This window comes from Choristoneura fumiferana, chromosome 13 (assembly GCF_025370935.1).
Source record: "Choristoneura fumiferana chromosome 13, NRCan_CFum_1, whole genome shotgun sequence".
NCBI lineage: Eukaryota > Metazoa > Arthropoda > Insecta > Lepidoptera > Tortricidae > Choristoneura > Choristoneura fumiferana.
This window is the reverse complement of record NC_133484.1, coordinates 15,268,403-15,291,389: the sequence shown is the minus strand read 5'-3', so window position 1 is coordinate 15,291,389 and position 22,987 is coordinate 15,268,403. Positions and strand designations below refer to the sequence as shown.

At 40.1% G+C, this 22,987-nt stretch overlaps 3 protein-coding genes across 7 annotated transcripts in view; 1 reads left to right on the top strand and 2 right to left on the bottom strand.

Annotated features, from left to right (window-relative positions):
* The window catches only part of Men (NADP-dependent malic enzyme), a 55,762-nt gene extending 51,875 nt beyond the window's left edge, over positions 1 to 3,887 (bottom strand). The window contains exon 1 of the mRNA XM_074096464.1: positions 3,700 to 3,887. Coding sequence (XP_073952565.1) covers positions 3,700 to 3,752 — 53 coding nt within the window. The 5' untranslated portion in view covers positions 3,753 to 3,887. The remainder of the gene's footprint in view (positions 1 to 3,699) is intronic.
* Positions 3,888 to 6,053: 2,166 nt separating this feature from the next.
* eIF2Balpha (eukaryotic translation initiation factor 2B subunit alpha) lies at positions 6,054 to 9,962 on the top strand. Its single transcript, XM_074096467.1, has 7 exons — positions 6,054 to 6,215; positions 6,293 to 6,394; positions 6,689 to 6,828; positions 7,254 to 7,370; positions 7,773 to 7,885; positions 8,717 to 8,861; positions 9,658 to 9,962. The coding sequence occupies exons 1-7, from the start codon at positions 6,203 to 6,205 to the stop codon at positions 9,937 to 9,939; spliced, it is 912 nt and encodes a 303-aa protein (XP_073952568.1). The 5' UTR covers positions 6,054 to 6,202; the 3' UTR covers positions 9,940 to 9,962.
* A 112-nt stretch (positions 9,963 to 10,074) lies between these two features.
* Positions 10,075 to 22,987, bottom strand: part of FER (tyrosine-protein kinase Fer) — a 73,742-nt gene continuing 60,829 nt past the window's right edge. For 2 of the 5 annotated variants that reach the window (XM_074096457.1, XM_074096458.1), the window contains exons 4-14: positions 22,769 to 22,970; positions 22,120 to 22,257; positions 21,569 to 21,826; positions 20,449 to 20,659; positions 19,983 to 20,165; positions 17,517 to 17,717; positions 16,401 to 16,577; positions 16,062 to 16,275; positions 14,120 to 14,395; positions 13,454 to 13,576; positions 10,075 to 11,945 (exon numbers count right to left, since the gene is read on the bottom strand). In XM_074096457.1, coding sequence (XP_073952558.1) covers positions 11,809 to 11,945; positions 13,454 to 13,576; positions 14,120 to 14,395; positions 16,062 to 16,275; positions 16,401 to 16,577; positions 17,517 to 17,717; positions 19,983 to 20,165; positions 20,449 to 20,659; positions 21,569 to 21,826; positions 22,120 to 22,257; positions 22,769 to 22,970 — 2,120 coding nt within the window. In that variant the 3' untranslated portion in view covers positions 10,075 to 11,808. The other 3 variants (XM_074096459.1, XM_074096460.1, XM_074096461.1) reach the window with 2 other exon arrangements.

The window sequence follows — 22,987 nt, the reverse complement described above, 5'->3', positions numbered from 1 at the left end:
AAAAATGAAAAATATGTCAACAAAATTGAACCTTGACATAATGATAATAAAGTTCACTCGAAAAAAAATATCGATTTTTAGGTGCACGTTTTTTTTTTAAGTAGTGACGATATTATTATGTTATTTACGGCTGCACCGGTCTAGCGATCCCCTTAGCTCAGCGAACAGATGCTTCTAGATCCAAGGAACCACTTGCGTTACGTGGATTTCGTTTCATTCGCAAATGCTTCTTACTCGTTTATCTACATAGGTATTATTATACGTAATGACATTGGTCGTACGGTAATTTAGGTAATGCAGTATTATTATTTATTGTAAGTGCTTCGTTCGTTACAATTAGAAAATCAAAGCGATTACTTTAGATGTCGTTTAACTTAGACTCTTGAGAGATCGTCTCTATTTTTTCGCCGCCAGTCCATTCCAAATATCGCACGTAATGGGTACGGGGAGGAAAAATCGCTTAAATAAAGTGCACAGTGGAAGAGCATCATCTACTTATTTTTATACCGAGGTTGTCATCATCATCATCATCTCAGCCTATAAGTGTCTTTTATGTCTTATTGTGTACCTATTATTTTTTGTATATGTTGTAATAAATTTACATTATTATTATTATTAATGCACACCGGATTCATCATCATAATCAGCCAGAAGAAATGTCTACTGCTGAATGTCCCCTCCCCTTTAGAACGCCACAATGAACGACAACTCGCCACTTGCATCCACCGGTTGCCCGCAACGCTCACGATGTCGTCAATTCACCTAGTGAGAGGCCTGCCAATACCGGATTACTCACGTATTAATATACATCTATCTGATGTCACTATATAGATTTATATTTTTATTTGACACTATTTATACCCTAAAGTTTATGCTAATAAAATATGAATGTACAAATAAACGGAACATGATCAATGATCTAACATATCGGTATGAAACAAACCACAAGCAGGGTGATTATTTTCCAGATATTTGACTATAAACATCCGTAAAATACCAAGACTCTCTTTGATCTTTTAATCATAATGTTAATGTAGGAAGCGATTAGTACGTAAAAACAATAGTCATATCTAATACTCTTAGCGTATTAGCTAAATACACGTGTAGGTATTTAACGAATAATTATACATGACTGGTATAGGCACCGCATTTGATTGCGATTTCTTTATAATTTTATAAGAATACCTCTAAACCAAAAAAGAAGGGTAAACTGTCTCTTCTTAAGATTTCACTCCCGAAAAATCGCGTAATACTCGTATAACAATACAATAGGTAGTAAGCAATGCAGAAAGCGGGTACCTAATCTACATAGGGAACATGTTACAAGTTAAATAATAGGTGGCCTTATCGCTTCAGAGTGATCTCGTCCAAGCAAAAAAACAGAAGTAAGGAATAGATTTGAGCAAGAGGCGGTTCTTTCAATTACAAAGATCGTCATTGAAATGTAACCCTGTAAGTACCTAACTGGTGCTATATGACATGTGTCATACATATAGAAAAACTACACATATGTAAAAACTATGTAGTTTTAAGATTTTTTTTAAACCCCGACACTAAAAGAGGGTGCTCCAAACGATTTTTACTATATCATTCTCCTAAACATCTTCTACCCAGACACATTTTACGTCATTACAGGGTATACAAATGGAGTTTTATATTAAATTATGATTCTAGTCTGAACGCCAAAGCGTTCAAGTCACAACACAAGAGGTTAAAAACTCTTATATTGTGACTTGACATCCGACCTTCAACCTAAGCCAGGTGGCGAACTTCCCAGCCAGACTATAATACATTATTATTAGGTCGTCGAACAGACTCTGCGTCGGTTATAACCTGACCGATACAACACTCAGCAAGAAGGACCACACTGTCCACCACAGTAACCCTCTTGTGTTGGAGCAAAATGTACGGTCGAGTTTTTATACTTTGGAGCAAAAATATGGTTCAAAATATGTCAACAAGCGATTTTAAATTAACTCAAGCTTAGGAAGTAATTAAATGCAGTCGAAAGATGAGATGAACCTGAAAGAATCTTGTAAATAAATTTAAATCCCGAGATTTAAGTAAATTTTCTTAAACAAAACCAGGAAAGTAAATATTTCTCACATTTTGTTCGGTTAACTATATCAGATACATCTGCTCATGCTTTTTGCTATTATTAACGTTCATTTATAAGCTAAATAATCTTAAACATAAGAAATGGGAAGCCATACGCCTTTTATTTGCTTTTAGTCTTTCAATATCAAAAACAAAACATATTACGTGACCACGGCCACTTGATGTGGTCGAAACGTCAAAGTAAATATTACTCGTGCGTGTGTTTAGCGTGATAACTTCCGTTTGTGGTATTTTAACTATGAGTGAAAATCACGAAAGTTAATAACATTAATTAGGCACTGAAAAATCTTAAATTTCATTTTTTTACTTATTTTTTTAAATTTCATAAATTGTGGCATAATTTAGTGAATCGACTTTTAAAAATTAAAAGGTATATCAAATAAATCAATCTCAGGTGGAATTAGATCGTTAACAGATTTATACGTGTAGGTAGGTAGTAGGTATTATGTCATAATATTCATACGGATACTCAACACGATTTACATATTATTATGTATCCGTTGTAAACTATACAATTTAAATAGTTGCATAAGCATAATTATTGTCTATCAAGCCACAGGAACTACACAGGAAACATAAAATGTATGTAGATATTTATATAAGTTTCTGCTTTACACATAAATATATTACATTATCTATTCCTAGGTCCCTTTCTTGTTGCGGGTTAAACAACCGCATTAAGAAAAAAACCTATTTTGTCTTCATTTTTTCAATGTAATTTTTAATATTTCACTCTAGGTTACCCTACTAAATCCTAAAACAAATCACAGGGTGGTAGTAAGTAGGTATATCAAATTTACAAGAAAAATTATATGGGCTAAGATTGTTTGAGAATGATTAGTATAGGTAGTTTAAGAGTAAATAGCAGCCTAAGGTATAAAATATATAGGTACCTAAACTTGGAAGATTCCGTACACAATACGAAATCCTTCGAAAAATATTACTTGATTTTTTCGTTATGGCTACGGAACCCTATCTTGGGCCTGTTTGACACGCTCTTGGCAGGTTTTTTATAAGATATCATTCACATATATTTACAATAAGTGCAATATACATCCTTACAATAAAAAAATGAAACAAAATTATCCCACTGTAAAATAAAACAGATGTGTAAGTTACAAAATCGTTAATTTAATAATTTAATCAATAAAATTACTAACTGGACTTTAAAAATTAAAACCATAACTTAATTTCTTACAAATCACTTACTTAAAAGGTTTACTATTAGCTTGCCCTGTTTGCCTTTTTGTTGTTGTTTTTGTTTAGGTCAAATCTTGCAAGTAACTTTTGATCCACTTCCACTGGTCGGATTGACTTTGATACACACTAGATGGATTGGATCATAAGGCAAAACATACTGTTAGTAAAAAATACGATTACAAAAAAAACCAAATTATTTTTTTAATAAAAACTTAAATAAACTGATTTCATAAAAAGGAGCTTATTCATTTGGCAGTTTTTTTTATTTAGCAACAAATCCACATTCTAAATCCATATAGCTACCCAGTAGTTCAAAACAACGAAAATCTATCTAACCCTTAAAATACATTTGCTTATAATAAAAAAACAAAACAAACTCACCGCCATTTTCTCTTGTCTCTATCATTCAGCTTGACGGAAGCCGAGTTACCCATACCGACCAACACAACAAGTTACTTTAGGTATTAAACTGTGTCTAGTACCCACGATACAACCCGCGGTTAAGTATTTAGTGTTGCGTTGCGACGCACGTCTTAGCCATCCGACAGCCGACTGTATAACTCTAGACCGCTGTAGCCGCCACAATGGCCATGACTTTCCCTCCACCAACTCATTTCCTCCACTTCGCATTTAATGTTCATTGCGAAAAACAATGACGACTAATTGGATTGAGGCTGGGTTGGGATTTACGGACCAATGTATTAGTATTTGATGATTCCACAATTCAATATTTACATAAGTAGAGACATTTAACTACTTACTTAGGCAAAGGGCCGTTCCTCAGTTTTCTTCCTTGAGGCTTTTTAACGATAGGTATATTTATATAAGTACTTACCTGTTGCTCACTGGACTTAGGTACGTGTGCGTAGAACTCGTTTATCGCTATCCCGAGGGAATTAGGTAATTTACCAGTATAAAACTATCCTATATTCTTTCCGCCGTCTCAAACTATCTCCATACTAAATTTCATCCAAATTGGTTCAGTGCGATGAGATTTCTGTATTTATTCTCGTCCTGCCCAAGCCTGTTTGTTACTTCATCACGTTCAAATCACTGTACCGGTTCAGATGAAATTCGGTATAGAGATAGATTAGGTCCCAGAGAAAGACGAAGGATAGTTGTTATCCCGGAAAATTGCATAGTTAGCGCGGGATAGCGATAAACGAATTCTGCGCGGACGAAGTCGCGGGTAACGGCTAGTAAGTAACAAAGTAAATCTTTCAATATTGTGTGTACGGGACATAATACGGGACCCGCAGTGCGCGGGGCCGACTCACACTTGTGCAGTAGTCCTTAGCAATGGTGCTAGACTAAGTACTTAAATAGATGGCAAAGTTTCTCACACTACGTTTTAACATCCGTAACTGATTCTGCTTACCACAATCTACCTCAATCATAATTTTTTGTACCATTTGGCCAACTACGAAGTAAACACGAAAAAAATAGGTTAAGATAAAAGAAACCGAGTCGTCTGGAACCTTGTATGCCATTGCTGTGTCATATCCGCCATTGTTTTGGCCATGGGAGGTAAAGCAGTACCTAATGTAGTTAGTATAGGTATGTAGGTATGTATAACAATTTTCACTTCTCATGCTCTAAAAGTAGGTCAATATAGCCTTGCGAGGCGGGAGTAAAGCGAGTACTTTAGTCCCTAGGGAGTTAAAATATATATTTTTTTTTTAATTTACTTCGAGTGACTTAGATAAACTCAAACAGCCAGTACTTGCTTAGTTTTTGGCATAAGATAAGATTGTGTGTAGACCATTTTCATGAAAATGTTACTTTCTTAGTCTAAGTGGTTTAGTTCTATGCTTTTTCCACATAGAAGGTGGCGCCATTCTATTTATTCCAGTTTGTGTGTGAACCATTTCGCCGATGCGATTTGTTATCTGGTTGGAAAAATATTGCTTACCTACCGCGAAAACTTTGAGTGTTGTAGAGCGTATCTCATAAACGGTTAAAATAAATTGATTATTCTCACAATGTCGTCAAGTGATAGTGAAAATTATGATGTCGAGCAAAGAGAAAAAGACATAATTGATAATTTTTGCCGCCGAAATCTAGAAAGATTTATTTTTAAAACCTATGAAAGTTTTATGAACTGGAGGAATGAGAAACGCATTAATTCATTCATAGAAATGACAATTTTTTTCTCCTAATTGAAGTGAAAATTAGAATTTTCACCTCGAGACTAAAAGTAAATATTAACCCTCGGATAAATAGACACCCTCGCTAAAGCTCGGGTGGCTAACCACCTCGGGTACGTATTGGCTTATTTTAGTCCTTCGAAAATCACACCTCGAAAAATATACTATTATATACCTACTATAATTTTACGTCATTTCGTTTAGTAGCACTGTTATATGTAGACAAATAAAATTATCGATGTTGTTTTAAACTTTCGCGATTCTTTCTGATAACAGTCATAATTGATATCAGCCATAGCCAAACATTGATTGGAATCTTGACTATGAATCAGTAGGTATCCTGGATTTGTCAATAGGCCGTATTACCCGCGGCTACTTGTACTAATTACTTATTCTGTGCCGGCACCAAGTGGGATCTTGCCAGCCACCCCGGCGCCGGTAAGTGAAAAAGCGAGCCATATATTTTGATACATTTTTGCGCGCCGGCATCGGTGCCGATGCCGGGGCTTGCTAATGGAAAAACGCCCAAAGCCTTTTTGTGAAATTTATTTCCGAACGTAGCAATCTGACGTTTGACGTACTGTTTGTTGACGCGTATGAATGACGTTTGCTGCGTGATGAAATACCTATCGAGCTAGGTTAAAAATTAAAAACCACAAAAAGTTCACTGTTTGTAAGAAAGTTAAATAATTTTACAGTTTATTTTTATCTTAAGTTGCAAATTCTTTAAATTAATCATGAAAAAGGAAGGTAAGTCTCACCCTAGACATAATATTTTTCAAGTTCTTGGACCGATTTCTAGCTCAATTATATTTTGTAAATTCCAGAAGTTCAAGAGATATTCTTAAAGATTTTGAGGGAAGAAGAAGATGTTTCAGCCGGAGTTGCGGCTATCAGAACCTTACTTACCGTTATAGAGAACTATAAAGGTAAGATTTTAAAGTTACAAAGCTAGACACCAGACTATTTTAAATCAAGAGGTTTTTTTACTAAGAACATAATAAACAACATTCAATTCAGCTCTCTATGCGCTAGCTAGTGCTGTGCATGTGCACCCGCTTAACGCAGTAAACACCCTAAATAAAGGGGTCTGTAGTTGAAACCAATATTAATAGCAATGATGTAACAAATAATCACATTCGCGGTCTCATTCACAAATTTTGGAATTGGATATGGAACATTTGTTCCATCAGTATGATAAAGCAATGTCATGTTGGTGGTAGTGGCAACAGTGCGGGAGTTGGATCTGAACCTGCAGCTGGCCGTGGATGCCATGAGGCACTGCGACCAGCCCGTCACCGCCATCTCCTCCGGCTGCCAGCTCTTCATGAGATTCATCACCTTGGCCAAGCTTGATGTTAAGGTAGGTTGCTTAGATAATGTTTAGTGCAGGGCTTCTCAAACAGTGCTTTGTGACGCCCTGGGGCGTCGCGCCATTGTCCCACGGGTGTTGCTTGACAATCTCTTTTTATGCTTATGTTTTGATTTTGTTCTAATTTTGTAATAAATATTATAAATGTCCAAATAATATTTTTCTGATAACCTGTTACTAGACTAGGCCCTGGTCTAGCGTAATAATCAGGATCTGGAGTTTTCATAACATGTAAAAATAAATATATAAAAATAATATACAAATAAATATTGTCACTTCACTTGACTATTTAATTAAGATGCTGTGATATTGTGACCCCACTTTAAGAAAGAAATGTATGGTTCTGCACTCTACCTCAACAGACTATCACATTATTTCTTTGGCTGGAAAATAAATCATTGTTTTTTCATTTGCAGTCATTTGAAGAATGTGAACAAATAATGCTGCAGCGCGGCAACATATTCCTTGACACGCTGTTGGAAGCACGAGGGAAGGTAGCCAAGCAAGCACTGCCTTTTATTAGTGATGGATGTGTAAGTACATGCCATAAGTTTTTTAATGTTGGTGTGATCAAAATGGTATAGTATTCACTTTGTTTAAAAAGCAGCTGGTCTAAGTACCAAGTGGTCAAAGAAGCAACTGTTCTAAGTAGCAAGTGGTCTAAAAATAGACCGGTTGCTACTTAGAGACCCATTGCTGAGTAATTAGATACTTAGACCAGCTGCTTTTTAGACAAAATGCTACTAACCCATCAAAACAATGAACTTTCGATGGAATAGAAAAAATGGATAATGGCATGTCAACTAGACATGCTGATCATAAATAAGTTCAACTGAGCATAGTTATCATCACTTCCATTGACACATTTTAATTTACTGTATGATTAACACCAGGCATTTGTACTGTGTCAATAAATAGTTTCTTCTTGTTTTCAGAAAATACTGACTCATTCAAGATCAAGAGTAGTGTTGCAGGCAATGGTAGAAGCAGCTAAAGCCAACAAGAGGTTTAAAGTTTATGTCACGATGTCAGGTCCAGAAAACAGCGGGTTAGTATTTCCTCTCACCTACATTATAAATGCCTAACAGAATGGGCATGCCATACTAAATGCTCTAGCCTCCTGGATCGCAGTCAAAAATTTTGTGTGCTGCCATGAAAGCCAAAGTACTTTATAAAGGATTTAATCTGAAGCACTGAATCTTCTGTCGCTTTTGATATTTTTGAAACCAAATGTTTACTATTTACGTAATGTAAGGAATTGACGTTAGTGTCCAGTCCATTAAGTTCTTTATAATAATTATAAATTCATTTATTCCTTTACTTTGGGGTAAGGGATGCAGGGATCCAGGGCCCTGTTTCTTAATGCATATTAGTCTAATAATATTAGTGTTTTGTCTCATAAATTGTATGAGAAAATGAGACAAAACACTAATATTATTAGACTAATATGCTTCGAGAAACTGGGTCCAGGAGAGTATTTACTACATAAAAAGAGCGTTCGTCCGACCCTTGCCGATAAGTGAAATAACGAGCATTCGTCCGACCCTTACCGATAAGTGAAATGACGAGCGTTAGTCCGACCCTTGCCGATAAGTGAAATGACGAGCATTCGTCCGATCCTTGCCGATAAGTGAAATGAGCGTTAATCCGACCCTTTCCGATAAGTGAAATGACGAGCATTCGCCCGACCCTTGCCGATAAGTGAAATGACGAGCGTTAGTCCGACCCTTGCCGATAAGTGAAATGACGAGCGTTTTTTCCTTGTTGGTGATGACGAATGCACTTTATTTTTTTATTTAAGGAGAACCAACAGCTAAAAACACAATCAATTGTATCAATATATGTAGTAGCAATAGCAACACAGTTTATATGTGTTTAGTGAACTGATGCACAAGCAGCTGACGGCGGCGGGCGTGGACGCGACGCTGATCCTGGACGCGGCGGGCGGCTACATCATGGAACAGGTCGACATCGTCATGCTCGGCGCCGAGGGCGTCACCGAGAGCGGCGGTATCATCAACAAGGTGCGCCATCGCAATGAGGGCTATCGCGTATGAATTCGCCGCTAGAGGCGCTAGTGTAGCATGAGGTCTCCGAAATGTCAAATCTCATAGTTTTTGGGTGATCATTTTGTGAATATTTTGCATTACCTGAAATTAATTATGGCAATTATGCGTTACGGGGCAATGAATGACTGTATTTTGAGACAGTTTTGTCTTTGGGAAACTTTGGTCCTCCCTTTTTTTCCGACTACGCAACACTGTGGTTGCTCGATATTTTTATGGTACGGTTTTAAGGGGTATTAGATATGATTTTAATCTAAACTTTGTTTTCACGCCCGTAATAACAGACTTTGAAAGCCACACTTTAAAACCTCGCGCAACAGTGGCGCCATCTTTCTAGATGGACAAAAAACATTAGACGGAAGACGTCCACTGTTAAACAAAGCCCCCTTAAGCCTAGTTTAGACCTGTAAGAAAAATTGTGCAACATTGGACACAAGTGCTCCACATGAGTCTATATCCACTACCGAACAACGGCTAACCGATATCTTTTCCAACATCGACATTAGCGGAATCATCGAGAGTATCGATGAAGCTATATATTATGTAGGTACAAATCTATTAAAATGTTTATCCATCGTATTTTGTCGGAAAATTTCGTATTTATCTTGCCTTCTCAACTACAAAAAAAGGTGGCAAAACATTATTTACTACATATATACTTTCTAAAATTGAATTGAATCTAGTCTAAGTATATCCATAATTTGTATTTTTCATACCTTCGTCTTTAATTAAAACTTTTAATTTCTTGAACCAGATCGGCACATACGGATTAGCGATGGCAGCTCTAGAGTTAAAGAAACCTGTCTATGTTCTGACAGAGAGCTTCAAATTCTCAAGAATATATCCTCTCAACCAGCAAGACCTGCCAAAGGAGTTCAAATACCTCTCGAGCGTACTCAAATCCGGCAAAGATCTCAGCAAACAGCATCCGTTAGTGGACTACACGCCGCCCGCATACATAACGCTGCTATTCACTGATCTAGGTATACTAACGCCTTCGGCCGTAAGTGATGAACTGATTAAACTGTATTTGTAATTTTAATATATTTTCCTACAAAACAATTTTGTATTAATGAAGCAAAATATCCTTTACCATAGTAGTAAAGTAGAGGTTATTGTAAAGTAGAAGGTACTGTAATGAAAAGAAAGGAACAACGATGAAAAAACAATGTCCAATATTATCTGGCACTTTAATTATGAAAAAAATATTTACAGTCAATTTTTTATCATTAAAATATTAAACGCAATAAACTCTAGCACTTATTATAATATTCATCTCACTTTGTGTTTCATAAATGTAGGTAAAATTCCAAAAATTAGTATGTATTCATGAAAAAAAAGCCTAGAGGCAAGATACAATCTGATAATAGTACATAGGTACAAGTAATACACGGAAGCACAAACAAGTTATCACATTACATTATCATTTACTCGTTTTAATTACACGTCGAGTTAAAATATCATACCCAGTAGAACTTCTAAGGCACCTAATGGAAGCACACTGAAGTATTGTACTCATAAAACAACTACACATATACACTTAAATAAAAAAATCTACACATCTCAATACCATAGTACATATATTCATAATTAATATCAAAAATTAAAATAAAATACAAATCAGAATACTTATTTAAACACTTATGCATACGGAAGACTGCCTTAACGTTTAACTACATTTGGATGAAAGACTTCAGTCAAAGAAAATAGTGGTTACATGTTACTGACTAACTGTCCATTTCCTACTTGCTAGAAAGTACCATTCGAAAGAGATCATCACTAACACTGTGAGGCATTCCAACAATACTAAACAACAAGTAACCTGTACACGAACACATTCTATATCATCATTACTATTAATTTATTAATACAAAAAGAAATTACATAACTTTAAATGTAAAATACATGTCACAATTAACGTATTTCATTATACGGTAGATTACATTACATTGGTCAAATTGATTTGGCCTTCCTGCTTTGCAGCATGCCTGTCAGCAAATAAATCTATTGCTTATTTTCTTATTTCAATTCAGAATAGTGAATTATCACACAGAACTCAATAATCCTAATATTTCTAATTATGTATCAAATATTATTTGACTGGACAAGACTCTTTAAATATTTCAACATGCTGCGTACAAATCAACGGTAAAAAGAGCTCTGGCGATATACCTGCGCAGTGAGCGAAATACGGACCAAATTACTAACGATCGTATAAATCCCTACAGACGTTAAATATGCAGCGCAAGAGTGCGACAAACCTGCAGCAATGCCTGTAACCACCTTAACGCTTCTACCAGCTGAATTTTCGTTACCTTCTCGGCTGCCATGTTAGTGTTACTGTTATATTAATTCAGTGATTGTTATCTTGGCATGATAGGGACCTGACCAGACTGTTTTACTGTGCTGCTGTGCAATGTTACACATCGTACAATAACTACCACTATCAGGGATGCACCTGGAGCACGTCACCAAATCGACAATCGTCACAAAATTATTTAGTGGTAAACTCCTATTTATCTATGAAAAATAATCACTCAACTCACACTCGTATGCCGCGTAGACTCGAGTTCAAGACGGATATTTGACGTTCTTTTCTTCAAATACTTCAAATATCTGTTTTGTCTATGGTTTTCTTTGATATCAATGATGGTAAAATTCCTTGTATGTATTGGGTTAAAACAAATTCATGAAACTGTTAAAAACTTGCTGAATATTGCTAAGGTTAGCGCTCTATCTCAACCAACGTATCATTGTTGCGAAGTTGCCTCAACTGTAGAGTCTACTCTAAACGACGTACGTTCTAACGTTCCCGACTCTAAACCAGCTTGGTGATTAAATATCTCATTGCAGCATTGATAACATCTTGCTATAAAACAATGTTTCTAAGACTGTCTGTCTAAGATTATCTGTTGTAAATGTTGTCTATAGTGGAGTAGAGCTGATGGAAGTGTGGTCGCTTCTCAGGCTCGTACTCCCAGCACCGCAGCATCAGCGCATAAACGTCTTCGGAACAGCCTTCCGGTGCCGGCATCCGGTAACCTGGCCGGAAAAAAATAAAATATTTAAGAAATTAATCGGAACTAGCTGAAAACAAAATGCACAAGGCAAATAAAAATGTTAACCAGTAAAAACCAGTGGAAGCATTAAAATCTCTCTGTAGCGACACCTAGCGTCTTCTAGTGAACAAATATCTAGATACCTACTCCAAATCCTACGTCGCGCCATCGAAGCTTCTCAACTAGGACGCATGTATACAGACTAGTGATGTAACGAATATTCGCATATTTTTGCATATTCGCATTCGCATTCACAAAATTACTGCGAATGTTTTGCGAATATGAATATCAGAAAAAAATACAATTATTAGATAATAGATAGGTTAATAAAATCAAAATACATTCATTTCTTATGTTTTTTATACAAAAAAATAACTTAATCTCGTAATCACATTATCAGTCTTCACTTAATCATTTGGTATTATTTATTTATTTACTTTGCGATGCGTTCGTATAAACAGGGTAATTCTCGGATCAAAGTACAAACGAAACGCACTTCGTTCGAACGAGACTGCCATAGACAATTTGGCGCCAAAACGAAAAACTGAATATTCACATTCGCGAATGTTCAAAAAATGACATTCGTTACATCACTAATACAGACAGCTTCCGACGCTCTTCCTTCGTACTTCGGTCCCTAGGCATAACATATGCCTGCCTGGAGAGATCTCTCGCTCTCTCTCTTTTAGCCTCCCCCACATCTGCATCCATTTTTTGCGCAGTCTTTTTACTTTTTATTAAGTACTTAACCATGGGACTTTAACGATGGATGTCATGAGAGTGCGATGAAGTGTAGCAGTGAAGATGCAGTAAATTAGGCACCATTTTTCTGTTGCAAAACTTGTAAATAAAGTTTAAAAAAACCGGCCAAGAGCGTGTCGTACACGCCCAGGATAGGGTTCCGTAGCCATTACGAAAAAATCAAATAATATTTTTCTAAGGATTTCGTATTATGTACTGAATCTTCCAAGTTTAGGTTTGTTTTAACCTTAGGCAGCTATTTACTCATAAACTACTAATAATTCTCAAGCAATCTTAGCCGCTATAATTTTCCTTGTAAATTTGATATATTTACTACCATTCTGAATTTTTTCAAATTTTTCCACCCAACAGTTTAGATTTTAGACGGGGGGACGCTCGATTTCAATGAAAATTTGCACTTTCAAGTTGCGAAAGCAAACAGATCACTGAACAGAAAAATGGTTTTAAAAGACCTATCCAACGATACCCCACAATAAAGGGTTAGTCGAGAAAAAAAACACCCCCACTTTACGTCTATGGGAGGTACCCTAAAAATTATTTGTTTTACTTTTTTTTATTGTACCACTTTGTCGGTGTGACTGATATGTATATTCATGTCAAATTACAGCTTTCTAGTACTAACGGTCTCTGTGCTTACCCGCGGACAGACAGACAGACAGACGGACAGACATGGCGAAACTATAAGGTTTCCTAGTTGAATACAGAACCTTAAAAATGAGATGTACATACCGGAATCGATTTTCTCGCGCGCGCGTGAGTTCGTCATGCCGGCGTACGGCGTCTCGCCCTTTGAGAAAATCTCCCACATCAGCACGCCGTAGCTCCACACGTCGCAGAGGGACGTGTACTTGCCTGGAATCATATATTTTATTTATTTATTTATTTTATTCGAATGGATGGCAAACGAGCAAGTGGGTCTCCTGATGGTAAGATATCACCATCGCCCATAAACATCTGCAACACCAGGGGTATTGCGGATGCGTTGCCAACCTAGAGGCCTAAGATGGGATACCTCAAGTGTCTTACTCTCGACGCCGAAACACAACAGTGCTGCTTCACGGCAGGATTAGCGAGCAAGATGGTGGTAGAAATCCGGACGGACCTTGCACAAGGTCCTACCACCTGCACAAGTATCTGCGTATCTGGAAGATTGCATGTTTACCTACTATGTGATTTTTTTGTTATCAATTAGGTAGTATTGCTCAACTGATAATCGATTTCGTACCAAATTTAAGAACTTCAAATTGATGAGACTCAAGTTATGATCCGACAAACATTTAAGCCACCAGGAGACCCACTTGCTCGTTTGCGATCCAGTCGAATAAAAATAAAAAATAAATACGCACGAAAACCAATAAGTAAAAGAAAGCCAAGAAAGTGCAAAGTTGCACTCACCATAATTGAGCGCTTCCGGCGCCGTCCACTTGATCGGTATTTGCTTCATGCCACCCGACACGATGTACTCCTCCTCCTCCCGCGACATCCCAAAGTCGGATATCTTGACGATGTTGTCGTCGCCTACCAGGCAGTTCCTCGCAGCCAGGTCGCGGTGTATGCAGTTCTTGGACTCGAGATAGCGCATCCCGCCGGCGGCGTCGCGGCACATGCCCAGGAGCGCGCGTGAGCTGAGGGTCGCCGCTCGGGTGCGGAGGAACGTAAGGAGCGAGCCGCCTGAAATTAAAATAGTATGGATTCTTTTAAGGCTCAGTTGAAATTATTCCAGTAGCTTGACACTGCGCCTTGTGCATGTTATCATCGCGGCCTGCAACACCTGATTACTGGAATAATGTAAACCGGAAGTATCAAAAACTCATGATAAATAGCGCCAGCGTGGTGCTGGGCGGACGCTGCCTATATACAGTTTCCTAGCTCAGTCTGCTCTTGCTGATTTCTATGAGTCTTGATGTTAATTGTAATATGCATGATTTAGGCTAAGCTTATTTTAATTGTACACAACTTTGCATGATATATCTGTTGAAAGCAAATAAACAAACTGAACTAAACTGAACTGAACTATCTTTTAATTTCTAATCAGAACTTATAAAAATCAACAGAAGAGTAGAGCTCGAGTTGAAAACGGGAAATTCTAAATAGGTAGGTATAAGTACGTTTACTGTGGCACACGAGGTTATTCGGTTAAACCTAACGACTGGTTCCCATGAACCTTTAGTATGTGTTTCCGTTCGCTTTAGTAAAAAGACGTAATATTGTTTGCGGGAGTTTTCAAGAAACAGCCGTCAAAACTACCGAAACGCTACTCGTTTGTACTAAATTTAGTTTCGTTGTTTATTTACCATGATCAACGACTCGATATCCGGACGCCGAACATTTATCAAAGCATTTACCTACTTCACGTCACACAATCTCTTGTAATAACAAAGAGAAGAATCTTCATCTAAAAACTGTATTAACCATGTTTTTTAAAGTGGGTCAATGAGTTTTCGCGTGTCCTGAATAACCAAATTGACACATAAACAACTCTGAAAGAGGGCACCAGAACAGGCGTGAATAAATTTAATTACAATAGTAAGGCCATGGTCCACATAAAAGACGGACTTCTAACTACCTATGACGAACTGCCTCCAAATTATTGCGACTATATTTGGAACAATCATAATCAAATCCTTTTAATTTTAATCAAACCTTTACTTGGCCGAATTTCATTTGCCCGAATTTCACTTGCCATACCAACGTTTGCCATAAAATATATAGGGTTCTATCAGGTTGTGTTGTTGTTGTGTGTTATCAGGATTTTATAAAATATCATCTTACAGAATGCTGTACAGTGCATACGATTCTGAAAAAACGACGATAGTTATTGCGTGTTCCAGGAGCAAGGAGTAGGTAAGTAAACATTTTCGTTATGCAACCCAGAGAGTTAGAGAAGCATGGGCTAGGTCTGTAGGTACCTAGCCCATGCTTCTAAATCACGGATCATAGAGAAAACTAAATCACGTACCACGGTTGGAACCTTTTTATAATCAACTAGCTTTTGCCCGCGGCTCCGCCCGCGTGGTATTCGGTTATCGCGCGCTGATCCCTCGGGAACAAAAGTAGCCTATGTCACTCTCGGGCCCATAAACTATCTCTATGCCAAAAATCACGTCGATCCGTCGCTCCGTTACGGCGTGAAAGACGGACAAACACACTTTCGCATTTATAATATTACTTAGCTTTTGCCCGCGGCTTCGCCCGCGTGGAATTCGGTTATCGCGCGCCGTTCCCTCAGGAACTCTGCATTTTTTCAGGATAAAAAGTAGCCTAAGTATGACACTTTCTGGCCCATTACGCAAACTCCGACGCCGCGCACTGAAGTATTTTTCTGTTATCTAAGTACCTGAGACGAGTTCCATGACGATCATGATGGGTTGTTTCTGCACGGCAATGCCAATGAGCCGCACGATGTTGGGGTGCTGGTACTGCTTGAGGATGCGGCCTTCCTGCAGGAACGTGCGCTTTTGTTCCTCGGGCAACGCCATCCGGCACGTCTTCACCGCCACCTCCTGGCCCGATGTCTTGAGGCGGGCTTTGTACACGTCGCCGAAGTTGCCCTGCAGATACACGGTTTGGAATTTACAGGGAAAGAGAAACGAGTTTACGCGTGGAAACTTACAGCCCAAGCATTCTGAGTGGGGTCCTATGCCCAACAACAGTGAGATGTATATGATGTACTGACCCTTCCAATTTTATCCAGCAGCTGCACATCATCGTTGTTCAGTTCCCAGGTCTCCCGGGGCACGGCGCGGCGCAGCAGCGCGCCGGAGCGCGCCGTCACGGGTACGCCCGACGTGCGCTGCCACGCGATCAGCTCCGCCACTGACGGGAAGGCCGCGCCTTCGAACCGGTAATGGCCCTGGAATGGGCACTGTTGTCAGACACGAGCGTCAAGCATTGTCAATAGTAGATTGATAAACAAGGGTGGAAAGTGACTCATTTCACACGAGATATTTCTGGCGCTCGAACGAAGTGAGAGCGTCAATAGTTCGAGGGGAAATGGGTAATTTCACCCGAATTAGACACTCTGCTTTTCATTTCGACTGTGAGGAAAGTAAAAACTACAAAAAAAGAGAATAATAATAAATTGAATTTACTTATATCCAACCTCCAACGGTACCTTTTCGGCTGGCCTTGCCGCGGCCGACTATAAAAAAAAACGAGTTGGTCACGACCAAGGAGCTTATATACAAATCTGGAGGTAGAACCCCGAACGAAGAAGTTTGACCTTTATTACTTATTTATATATTCCATCTCTTTCTTTCACATTTCACGAATGACTTCCATCTCTTTCTTAACCTAACTAAAAAAAGAGATGGATATGTTCGTGACGTAATAAAGATCAACTTTCTTGTTTCAAACGGATGTTCGGCGTTCAGTTCCTTGGTCACGACGTGCATGGCCATGACGAAACGTGAAAAAAGTGTCATTGACGTAACTCAATTATCTTCGACTCCGTGGCTCATCGTTTTTTTTTTTTAATTACTTTCCACCCTAGAGATGAAAACGCAATTTTCCACCCGGCCATCTACCCATGAAAATTGAACTTTCCGAACAGGAGAGATGAACAGATTTTTAACCCTCCCTATACTTAGGTAAGTAGCTCTTGCCATACAAAATCTACGAGAGAACGTTAGATATTGGTAGTGTCATCATCCCTATTCTGTCAGTCGATCACCTGTATCTGATACGTCCTACCTGCCCTAAGTAGAAATAAGAGTCGTATCAGATATTTTACGCTTTGTTGTGTCAGATATTTTTGCTGGTGACTGTCCACCAATAGCTATCGCGTGGTTACCTCCGGCGTGGTCTGCACAATGAAGTGCTTGTGCTGCCCCCAGCAGACGGACAGCACGAGCTGGCGCGCGTGGTTGCGCGTGGTCTCCCGCACCAGATAGTCCCCGTCGGCGCGCAGCAGCCGCACCACCTCCTCGCGCGGCAGCACGCCGTGGAACCACTCCTGCTCCACCAGCGTGCGCTCCGTCTCGCCCACGCTCACCTAAAACGACACTTTTGATTACATCGGTACCAAGTAGCATTCGTATGTGGAACACCACGCTCATGAATGAGTACCCCATTTTTTTGTCGATTAGGGCACCACTGACAGCTAGAGCCACCCGGCACCCGACCCGCACCGCCTCGCCGCGAGCGGTTAGTATTCTTTCATGTGGATTTATATGGGCATGCGCTCACTACATCAACTCCGTAGCGTCACCGGATCGCCTCGCTCGTGAAGCTCCCACGCGCGTAAGGCGAGTGGACCACTCGGTGACAGCTCGCTGCCCGCACGCTTGCGATGCGGCGCTCTCCACCCACCCTTCATAGTAGACTACTCGTAATACCGTGGACCACGCGGCGTCCACCCGTGGACCAACTGTCGAGTATTCGACGACCATGTCGTTTATTAAATTACGAACTAAAACACTGCAGTGGATTTTGGAGCAACGTACCTGGTTGCCCGCCAAAAGTATGTAACGAATGATGGAGTGGCATCAATTTGAGACAGACAGACAGCCAGCCCCTTGCTGTCGTCATCCTGACCAGAGACGGTAGATACAGCGAGCGCAAAAAGAAGGGTACCTGCCCTTCTTTTGTAATAAATAAGTTCTATTAGGCGTTTTGTTATTGCAGTTATTTTCGTAGTGCGGTTTTTGTTTTTTTTATGATGTCTTGTTTCGATTAATGAAATTAATTGTTGAAGTCAACAGTTAGCCATTCTATAATTGGTGCGTCAATACTTCCCTTCCCGGAATTTCATTTCTGCTCTTGATTCCAAAAGACGGGGATGGATTTTTAAGCTAGTCATCTTTGACGAACCATTTTGCGGATACCCTTTTTTGTGTGTGTGTGTAGTTTTAATGAAATCTGTCTTATTAAAGTTCCTATATTGACGAAGCCTAGTGCTGATCCTTAGAGCGTTTTTTAATTAAATTTATATAAATAAAAATGATATTGAATAAAAATACGAATCACGAATTAGATATGAGACAACACTTTGGGAAAACTTTCACAGCCTTAGATAGATTTTGATCCACTCGAATACCGAATGGTTTGCACTGGAATTTATAAAGTATTCATTATAAATTCCAGTGGATATTTCCAAAATATTCCATTGAATTCCATGCGTCCTTCGTTTTCCCATACGAGTTTACGTAGGCTGATGTGACGCTCACGTCTAATCTAATAATACGTAAATGAGGTCAAGTATTTAATGTATATTCAAACCACTCAGTTAATAAAATAGTAACACATAAAAAAAAACAAATTAGTTGACTTAACGAAAAATAAAAAAGTTAGGTGTAGGTGAAAATAGAAACCGAATTCGGTTAATACATCGAATAACATGCATACACAGCATTCCAACAACATAACAAACGGTGAAGCGATGAACATACGAAATCTTGTTCAAATTGCAACTGTAATTCTCGCAGCTGTAACTCTTCTTGCAACTGTAGTTCCTGCAACTGTTTGAGCCGCTTCTTGCGGCGCGGCACGACCACCGGCGGCGGCAGCTCCGAGTGCGTGATGTACAACGAAAACGGATCCAACATCGCAACACAATCTTTATTATCACTTTTTTATAATCTGCATATAATCACCCAGCAAACCCCAAGACAAACAGGATGAGCCTGACGTAAAACTGCCGACTGAAACATGTACGACATCGCGTCAACGGGAAACGTCCGAAACGTCGCAAGCGGCTTTACCTTGATTTTGAAACTGAGTTTTGGAGCGAGGCGGTGCTATTTTAATTTCATTTGAAAGCTTACTCCCGAGCGAAGTTCGTGCGGAGTTCGCGATGCGAAAGTCTATAGATAGCACGCCGCTGACTAACTCGCGCATGTTTATACACTGCCGTAAACATTTTGGCGGGTGTAAAAATAAGCCTCATGCATCCTTCAAAAGCCCATGCCTTGCCTAGTGGTTCTGTCCTCTAGCAGCCGCGCAGCTGACCTCACGTTAAGCTTAGACTCATTGACCAGCGTGCCAGCTCGCGTGTTTTGTTTTTGTACAATAATAATCAATGAATAGAAGGAATCCGCAACATCAACGCGTCGGCTGCTAATGGAAGCCACTGGTGCTCGTTATCTTCAGTGTTAGCTGCACTCACCACACTGTTAGGAAAACTATGGGGATCGTGTCGTTTCCTCTTTTTCTTGAAAATGCTTTTGTTCACACGACAATGCACATATACATCCATGCGTTTATGCAAGCGCCTCTTGAGGACTCTGAGCCGTTTCTTGCGGCGAGTAGGGCGGGTTACCGAGTCGGCGGGGCCCTCGCTGCTGCTGCGGTAAGTCTTGGGCGGCAGCGCGGGGCTGGAGGGCACGGACTTGCGGCGGAAGGGCCGCGAGAACATGCGGAAGAAGGGCCGCGGCGGGATTATCGAGTGCAGCCGCAGGCGCAGCGCCTCGGCGGACGCCTTCGACCCGATCGAGGTACGCTCCTGAATTCAACCGCGCTCCTCATGAGTTTTATGTTGTCACGAATAAAATAACGCAAAATTTGATTATCTTTCTTCGTTGGTCTCTAAAACCGCAATTACATATTGGTAACCTGAAAATAACTTTCAAAGAATTACGCCTAAGTACGTACGTACCTATGTTGTAATGGAACCTTGTCATTTACTTTAAATTTCCTTACGTATTAGTTGCCAAGTTCATAAGGCAAGTGTTTAATAGGTATACATACAGCCTGAAATTCCAAAAACATAATATTTGTTAAGTAACCTGATGGTCTGGCGAGCTCCCGTCGAGGCTGTCGACGCCGACGGTTTCCGCGGAGAGGTCTGGGCAGCCGCTGGGCGCTTCTTCGCATCCCAGCTCGGCCAAAGCGGACCGGATCATCTCAGCCTGCTTGGCGCACTTACGCTCCGCCATGCGGAGCTCCAATAGTTTTATTGGCTCGGACGTCGTTACTGGGATCGGAGGGGGAGAATGCCTGGAATACAAATTAATTACAATAAAGATCGAATTGGATTAAGGTAAACTAATAAAGTTCAAGTTACGTCACCCGTGTATGTACGTATTTAGTATTGTACACTGAAACGATGTTACGTAGTTTTAGTAGTAGGTATGTCATGCATGACAGTAGGTTGATGTGTGACAAAGTGCCTACTCGTACTTAAACAAAAATAGAGCAAATGTATTACACATTTTTATTAGAATACTTACAGGGCAATAACACTGTTCGAAGGAATTAGAAATTGCTGCTATATTCCTTTCCTTAAACAACAAATTTGTTTCTACAATAAACCTAACAGTTATTTAATTATCCTGCAATGGTACTCGTATTAACATAAACCGTCAATTGAGCACATGTAGTTCTTGACGTTCATAATTATCTACCACTGCATGTGAATCATTGTCTGGTATTCTTGAATGAAATAGTATAAAGGTAATGCACCTATTGTTAAAAGCATCGACATGAACTGGTTGCCTTTTTCAATAAGATCCGTATAACTAAGAATATAAATATTAATCCGTGGGAGAGATCGGTACCAGCCAGTGGCACAGTATAAATAAGAAACGCAGTAGAGCTAGTAAATAACTACGTAAACTGGGATCTCTCCCGGTGTACGTAGTTATTTACTAGCATGAGACGCTCTCTATTTACCTACGTAACTCCAACATGCAACACCATGCCGCGCCGCTGCGAGAACTAAACGCAGATTTTACAAGCCATTTTCTCTTGATCTACTGGATACTTTCGAATATGTGATCTAGTTAGTACAAATATAGTAGAGTAACTATGCACTCATCTGTTGAGACCTTCGCTCGCAAACCTTTACCTACTCTACTCTTCATCAAATAGTTTTGCATTAGCAGCTTGATACCAACCATAACATACCTGTCAATTCCATTGACGCCATTGGTCATCCCAGTGTTATTGTTCTTGCAGACTCCATTGCCTATAATTTCTGGACCTTGGAGGGCCACTTGTTTTTCCCTATTGTCCTGAAGGGTGGACTCCAATTCGGTCAGTTTCTCTTTCAGCCACTCCACCGTTAAGTTGTCAACGGTCAACTGGTTTGGTTGCAATTTGCCGCTCGTATCCTCAACTAGGCTTTCGTCGAAAATGAAGGATACTGGAGATGAGGGGGGTGATCTGAAAGAAAACTGAGATTACTGAAATCCTAATCTAGTTACCAAAACTTTAGATAGGGTTGTCGACACCAATCATGGACATGTTGAGCACAGTAGTTACCCAGTAATGGACAACAACAACAAGGAAACAATGCTTTATAGCTCATCATTCATCAACTTTGCTAGTTATGATGATTAGTTATCAGTTAAGACATTAGTGTTATTACTTATCAGTTTAAAAAAAGTAGGGTCCGTTTCTTAAAATTTGGTGCACTACATGGTGATTTAGGTCAACGTAATGAATTGCTTACTAACTTGTACTTTTCTATGAATTCCTTATACTCTTCGTGCGGCCTGAGGTTTTGCACCGTCGTTTCCGCTTTGCTCTGGATTTCCTTAAACTTGTCCGTGTTGAAATCTGACCGCTGCACCACTTCTAAAAGGATTCCTTTCCTGTTGACAACATTTGTCGAATTAAATTTGATGATTCACTATAGGAAAACCTACGCGATGGTTTCTTATTGTTAATATTTCAATTTAGTCTCCAGTTTCCTCCAGTCTCCAGTTTTCCGGCAGCAGATAATATTTTTTGTTTGATAATCAGGGGCACAGACTCACCACGAGGTGGTGGTGGCCTCGCCCTGCGCCGCTGCTGGTCACGTGGCCGACACGAGGGCGGCAATTGCGCCTCGCGTAATACCCATACCCCCCTGTTGAGCGCGTGACCAGCACGGGGGCGACAACTGCGTCCGAACTCACCACAAGGTGGTAGTGACCTCGCCCTGCACCACAGCTGGGCGCGCGGTTGGTACTCGCAGCTGCGTCCGGACTCACCACGAGGTGGCGGTGGCCTCGCCCTACGCCGCTGCTGGTCGCGCGGCCGACACTGACAGCTGCGTCGGGACTCACCACGAGGGGCGGTGGCCTCGCCCTGTCGCCGCTGCTGGACGCGGTCGGGACTCACCACGAGGTTGCGGTGGCCTCGCCCTGTCGCCGCTGCTGGTCGAGCAGCGCGGGCAGCGCGGCGGTGCGTAGCGCACGTTCGCACTCGGTGGCCTCTGCCAACAGCAGGACGTATTCGTTGTGCGCGCGGTGCAGCCGCCGGCACGCTTTGCCGTACTTGTCCCGCGTTTCGTCCAGCTTGCGACCTCCTCGGCTTGTGGGACCTGAAATAGATACAATC

What these genes read in the sequence shown, in the direction of transcription:
- eIF2Balpha (XM_074096467.1), top strand. An exon ending in CTTTTATTAGTGATGGATGT is followed by an intron (nt 7,371 to 7,772) that starts GTAAGTACATGC and finishes TCTTGTTTTCAG; the next exon opens with AAAATACTGACTCATTCAAG. An exon ending in GCGGCGGTATCATCAACAAG is followed by an intron (nt 8,862 to 9,657) that starts GTGCGCCATCGC and finishes TTCTTGAACCAG; the next exon opens with ATCGGCACATACGGATTAGC.